Source organism: Lactuca serriola, chromosome 4, assembly GCF_051521515.1.
Source record: "Lactuca serriola cultivar US96UC23 chromosome 4, Lser_US96UC23_V15, whole genome shotgun sequence".
Taxonomy (NCBI): Eukaryota; Viridiplantae; Streptophyta; class Magnoliopsida; order Asterales; family Asteraceae; genus Lactuca; species Lactuca serriola.
Window position 1 is genome coordinate 51,269,027 of NC_136411.1, and position 7,474 is coordinate 51,276,500.

The 7,474-nt window shown below is 30.9% G+C and overlaps 1 protein-coding gene across 1 annotated transcript; it reads left to right on the top strand.

The window, feature by feature from the left end:
* Positions 1 to 2,587: 2,587 nt before the first annotated feature.
* On the top strand, positions 2,588 to 4,804 carry LOC145101558 (Cytochrome b561/ferric reductase transmembrane with DOMON related domain-containing protein). The gene is made up of 5 exons (XM_079038769.1): positions 2,588 to 2,894; positions 3,110 to 3,506; positions 3,594 to 3,904; positions 4,157 to 4,434; positions 4,521 to 4,804. The coding sequence occupies exons 1-4, from the start codon at positions 2,724 to 2,726 to the stop codon at positions 4,430 to 4,432; spliced, it is 1,155 nt and encodes a 384-aa protein (XP_078894895.1). The 5' UTR covers positions 2,588 to 2,723; the 3' UTR covers positions 4,433 to 4,434; positions 4,521 to 4,804.
* Positions 4,805 to 7,474: the final 2,670 nt, after the last annotated feature.

Consider the following 7,474-nt stretch of genomic DNA (forward strand, 5'->3'; position numbering starts at 1 on the left):
ACATGCTACTTTACTTTACAAAGCAATACCTTCCGACCCCGGCAACGCCGGAGAATCTTTTCTAGTTATTATTATTATTATTTTACAAAAAATTCTTGAAAACCGATAAAAGGTTGTATTATGACTATTTTTTTTCTTGGTTCAGCCAGTAACAAATTAATTTAGAACTATTTGTCTATTTCGTAAACTGACCTAAAATATTATGATTTTTTTGGAGATTTCACTATATTTTCGTGTCGAGTTATAGGTTGGGTCGAGAATTGTCACCTCTAGATAAAACATATGCAGGTACAAGACACATATTTGAACAACTCCTAACTCATTTGTTTATAGACTAAAAAGCTACAACGAACAGGTCAAATCATATTAAGTGCAGTGGACAGACGAAGATCAATATTCAAAACACTTAACGTCAAGAGTGTTTTCTCATCAATCTTCATCACCATCTTCACATAAGCTCACATAATGTCCGTACCATCAAAAATTTATCTTTACATGTATAAAAATGTTTAAAAATATATAAAAACTTATCTTTACATGTATATAAAAAACGTATTTTTTTAAATTCTTTTTTGATTTAAATATTTTTATACCTATATTTAATAATACGTATAGATACGTTTAAATGGAAAAAAAAACTTTGAAAATGTTTCTTAATGTGTAAAAATATATAAAAACGTTTTCCATATATATTTTGGGACCGTTTACGAAATAATCTCAATTTTTTGTTTTGTGCAGAAAAATCGCAATATTTCAGGTCAGATTACGAAATAGTCTCAAATTAATTTGTTACCGACTGAACTGAGAAAATAGGGTTAGAATGCAACCTTTATTGGTGTTTATGACTTTTTTTGTAAAAAATAATAATTTAAGACTTTCATAAAACAGTCTAAAATATTGAGATTTTTCTGGAGATTTTCCAAAAATATATAATGAACTAATCAATAAAATAAATAACAATAACAATAAGATAATAAAATACAGATATTTTTATTTATTTTGACTTTTAAATTATGTTATTCGACAAAAACTATAACATTATTTGTATGTAGAAGAATAATTAAAATGCTACAATAAATTACTAACTTGAAAAGAAGCCAACCAACACTTTGGTGACCCTTAACCATAATTGATGTCCTTTTTTAGTTAATTTTTACGCTATGCTCAATTATCATAATTCAGAACTACCAAAACAAGACAACTTTCCCCCAAGCATACCCCACAAATTATACGACAATGCATAATCTTGCTACCAAATTTGACAAGATAATTCAATACACCAATATGTTATATATATATATATATATATATATATATATATATATATATATATATATATATATATATATATATATATATATATATATATATATATATATCCAAGTTCTTTTTTTCAACTTTAATCTTAAATATTTTTATTTGTGTTAGTATATTACTTGATAAAACTTATAACAATAAAAATACATTTAAAATACAATCCACTTATAGTCATATATTTTGCATCAAGTATTATCTATCAAAAACAAAAATATTTAAGGTTATCAATTTGGGACGGAGGTATTATATATATATATATATATATATATATATATATATATATATATATATATATATATATATATACATTTACAAAGGTAAAAAAATGTTTTATAATATATAATTACCTTTGTAAAGGTATATAAACGTATTTATATCATTAAATTATAATTAACTATTTCTTTAAAATGTAAGTATACCTTTAACATATATTAATATTTTTAAAAGTGTATTTATATTTTTAGAAACATTTATATACATTTAAAAAGTTTTTTTACTTTTTAAACATATTTATATCATTAAAATGTATTTATACCTTAGAAGTGTATTTGTACATTTATAAAAAACATATAATAATAATAATAATAATAATAATAATAATAATAATAATAATAATAATAATAGTGTTTAAAAGCTTCTAACAATTTATACAATAAACATTAACAAAATGTATCATTTTATATACCAAAGAATATGCAACTCAATGATAAATACTGTCATATATATGAACAAGGTAGAAAGTTTGAATCTTAGTAAGGCCCATTTATTGGGTTGTCATCAAGACTAAATTCCCCGCCCTCTCAAATATAATTACAAGTCTTTACCACTAAACGTATTTTTCATTTATAAATTTATAGAAAATGACATTTAGCCTCATGACAATGTCTTGCCGCCACTTTGGTTTTTTAACTGTGGGAAAAAACATCGACTCGAAACCCAAAAAATCTAAAAGTATGTGTCACGTAAGAAGAGTTTTAACATGCTAAATGAATTTAAAATACGCCTCAAAGTTTAGGGTTTTAATGGTAAAAATTTGATATAGAGTAAAACCATTTAAAATATGTATATTTTTCCATCCAACTCAATATTATCAAAAACATTTTTATGATCGAAGACAAAATAATAATTGTAACTTTCTCAAATAAAAAGATATTACAAAGATGTTAACATATAAATTTGTATTTTCAAAAAGTAGTTTGTATAAATGGCGGGAAAATTGTATGATGTGATGATCATGATTACTGATTAGCCACCTCTTCTATCACGACCACCAACCAACCAACCAGGCAACCTTCAAAACGAAGAAATCTCTTGACAAAATCATCATAACCTTCTTGCCCACCTCATCTCTTCCAGTTCACTTCTCTTCTCGCTTCTTCTCATCTCTTGATTCCGTTCAATTTGCAATGATTTCCGTTTCCAGATTCTGGGTTTTATCTGTTTTTGTGTCATTTGTGGTGGTTCCTGTGGTGGTATCCGATGAATGCAGCCAAGACATCAACGCATTTCTTCCTCTTCCATATGCTAATATGACGCATATGGTGTGTAAACCTGTCTGGAATTCATACATTGTTCGAGTAAGTTCCCATTCCCTTCAATGGCGATTTCCAATCTCCTTTTTCAAATATTCGACTTCATGTGAAAATATGTATGAGGAATAGATCCGAGATTCAAAGTTCAAAAGTTACGTCTGATTGACTGATTGTAGCTGCAAATTAAGAAATTTAGGGTTTTCTTATTGGTTGACCCAATTTCCCTTTTAACATGATTACTTCTCTAATTCCAAAAACAGTTCTCACAGAGCAAAGACAATGTAGTCACAATCGTATTATCAGCAACCTACACAAGTGGATACGTTGCAATGGGGTTCTCAAAAGATGGCATGATGCTAAACTCAAGTGCCATGGTTGGATGGATCACCCGAAAGGGTACTCCGGTAATTAAACAATACTACGCCGAAGGTTTCAAGCCGTCGGAAGTAAAACACGACAAGGGCGAGCTACCCTTGACTGGAATTCCTCCATTTGTCACCGTCAACGGCGCAAAGATTCACTTAGCATATCAACTCCAGTACCCGAGTCAACTCAGAACTCAACCGATTTTATTGGCTTTCTCAAGCAAATACCCAGAGCACCACCTCCTATCTGTTCATGAAGATAAGACAACTATCCATTTGGATTTCTCTCAAGGTTCGTTTTAACTTTTAACGAGTCAATCGTTATTCATTAAGCTTACCCTTTTTCTGCCCTTTTGCGATTTTACCCTTTTGTCCTCAGGTTCTTCTGGATCAAAATCGAATTCAAATTCAAGAACTCCTTCTAACAATCTCCATCGTTCTAAAACGACTCATGGGGTATTGGGATTACTCGGATGGGGTATAATCCTGCCATATGGAGCTATTGTCGCAAGATACTTCAAGCATAAAGATCCATTATGGTATTATCTGCATGTAGCCTTTCAATTTGTTGGGTTCATATTTGCAGTCGCTACAGGATTTGTGGGGTTAAGTATGTACAATAGGTTTAGTTTCCATGCGCCAACTCACAAAGGCATTGGAATAACTGCCATCGTGCTCAGTGTTCTACAGGTATAAAACTTAAAGTTTGACTTTTGAGGTCAAACATACTTAATTCCAATTCGAAATTCAGAATCGATTCCTTAAAATATTAAGAAAAAGGTTGATGGGTATGTTAATCCATTACCTGAAAAATGAAAAAGATAAGTTTTGAAGTGTTGGAAACGTAGAAAGCTTCAAACTTTTTTGAATTGAAAGCAGAAATGTTTGACTTCAAAAATGATGTGCAATTCTTATGATTTGTGTGTTTCTTGAATTTTTAAGGTTATGGCATTCTTTATAAGACCTGATAAGGACAGTAAGCATAGAAGGTTATGGAATTGGTATCATCATTATGTTGGAAGAATTGCTCTCTTCTTTGGAGCTTTAAATGTATTTCTAGGTATACAGCTTGCTGATGCAGGATCTTCATGGAAGATTGGTTATGGGTTTGTTCTTGCTGCCATTATTCTTACTTCAATCATTCTAGAAGTGTTAAAGCTGAAAACATCCAACAAGTTTTCTTCAGATCCTGCATTCCCAATGGATCCTGTCCATTAAAGGTTAGATATGATTACAATCTATGCAAGAATGTTCATATCCTACAGAAGAATGTAAGATTATAATTTATTTTGATTTCATGAAACAGGAAAGTCGAGTGAAAATGTGTTTTAGAAGATTCTAAGGTTTGAAACAGAGAGGCAAAAGCCTTTGTGTTGAAGTTTTTTTTTCTTTAAAGATTGTTCAAGAACAGAGTTTTGTAGATACATGTAGAAAGTTGTTTGAGATTGGGATTTGTAAAAGAATTAAGGAAAATATTAGGTTCGATTCATTATTGATATTGTATTTGAGTGTAATATTAGAGAATACACCTTTGAGAATGTTGTATTGCCTTATTTCGAGTGGTTGAGTGTAAAATTCTTGTTCTAAGTATCTCATCGAATATGACTTGTAGATTAGTTGATTCTTAAGAACATCTCAACAGATTTAAAAAGGACAAACATAATGCGTATATGATCCCATCGAATGTAGTTTTTGATTTCCGTATAGAGATCTACATATGAATTCAATATAGAAAAATGCAAATTGTTTATATATAATCCATATGTGATTTCAGACCTACATACACATTATTTAGATAAATTTGGTCTTTATTCTAAGATTCACTTGTTAATTCTTTATATAATTTTGTGATTCTTAGAAGATTTACATGATGATTTGCAATTTGGTTTTACATGGACGTGTGTGAATCCCTTACATAATTTTGGGATTACTAATCATATGTGAATTGACAATTTGGTTTTCTTTAGACTACATACATATTTTGCATATGAATTGTGTGTGTGTGTGTATATATATATATATATATATATATATATATATATATATATATATATATATATATATATATATATATATATATAGTAGCCTAAGTCTAGGTGCATAACCTGCATGGACATTTTGGTGAGACAGAAAGCTGCAGCCACAGTTAGGTCCAATGCTTTTGTAGGTGACCATTTGGACACATGGTCTAAGTGTGTGGGGCTGGAGTGATGTTGGTGATCTTGGATGCCATGTACAAACATCATGTTTGGGTGGGAGGTATGTTCACGGAAGTATCGTTTGGACCACTCTCGAACGATGCAGGCCTTGGGTGTTGTCGGAATAGTAAACGCTGAGAACTAGAGACAATGCTACGGGAGAGAGTCGCGCTTCACTTAGTGCATTAGATCATCATGTCATGTTAGTAGCGAACGGGGTATAGAACATGAAATGTGGTTATGTGTATGTGTGTATGAATTGTATGCAATATGCATGTTTCTATATCATCGTACTTGGATTGACTCACTTTGTTGATATTGACACTTGATTTGTTGTGTGTTTGCCATGTTGCTTTGAATGGTACAGGAAGTTAAGAAGGAGTGAGACCTTGGTGAGTTGGGATGCACTTTTTAGGTAGTTACTATGCTTAGTATGATACCACTTTGGGACATTTGGTTAGTTTTCATTACACTACTTTTGAGAATTTATTGGGATGATTTGTAAACTTTGTTTCAAATGGTTGTTTAAAATAAGTAACATTGGTAATGTTTTCTTAATAAACAATATAGGATTTCCGCTAACGTTTTCTGATTAAAACAAGTTAAAATAAAAAGAAAAAATTAGGTGAAAAATCATGGTGTTACACTTTTCGAGAAATATTTGCTATAAATAGCAAATCGACCCCTCTTTCATTCCTAGCTAATTTCGATTGAATTCTCTCTTAACCCTTGAGATTTCAGTCCCTCGTGATTTTATTTCTTCATTCTTAGTATTGTTAGCAGAGCGCTGGAGAATTTTTCTAGAAGAAGGATCCAGCGTCGAAGTCAGGCTCGCAAAATTTCAAGTTTTCGCTAAATGATCATGTGAGGTGAGTTGCACTTATTATGTTTGTTAAGTGTAACTTATATTGTGTTCATTGTCACTGTTATGAACCTATAAATAAGATTTATCAGTAATACCAGTTATAATAATGTTTGATCTGTTTACGGGCATGGTGTCTAGGCAAGATCTTAGTGAAGTGTTTAAAGTGGATTTTCCAATATCATCTTATTTGGTAATTCCTTTTTTGATAGAACTTTGTATTTTTCGGGATTAATAAAGGTCCAAAAAATAGTTAATATTTCCTGAATAATATAAATATAAATGAAAACTAAAACTTAGTAATATTTGTATTTAGGTCGTTTACAAGGGAAAACAAAAGTGTTAGACAAAGAGCTAACTTACCCGCAAATCTTCCACCTTTAATAAGGTGAGTACGTAGTTACTTTCTTGAGGAGGATCTTAATAAAAGTACTTATTACTTCAAAGATTAAATGTCTATCTTGTATAGTGAGTGCGTAGTTACTTTCATGACGTACATTTATAGAAAACTTATATGTGTACTGAATGCTTATTATCTGGATTACATGTTGTGTATTTTTGATAAAACTATTCAACTCATGAACCATATCCAAAAAAAACAAAGCCTCTAGAAATCAAAACATATACTAAATCTCAAAGAGAGAGAGAGAGAGAGAGAGAGAGAGAGAGAGAGATCAACTGTTCATCAGGGGCTCCAGCGATAAAAACTTCTCCACTTTCGTACCCTTGTTTAACAGCTGTTTTCGAAACCTTTTTCGTAAAATTGATTTCCCCTAATCTACAAAGAACTCTGACACTAAACTAGATAACTTACCTTTTTCCGTTCATCTCTTTCACGATTCATTATGAACTCAAAGCACTAAATCACTATTGACCACTCATTTCTATATCCCAATTTTCTCAACAAGAAATTATAATCATCAGACCTACATGTCCTTACAAGAGCAATAAGATCATGTGAGGGGCATCAAGACCAATATTGGGCAACTTGGAATCACCAAAAGGAGATAAATGACTACTCGTGTGTAGGATGCAAAAGAACTGAACGTTCAACGAACTATTCGGTGGGAAGTTCATATACCTTCGTTTATTTAACAAATGAACTAACATGAGCACCAATTATCATTCGCATGGTTAAGTGAACAAACATGGACAATGGTCTTGTTCATTCAATTATGTTCGTTTATGTTGTTCATTGAC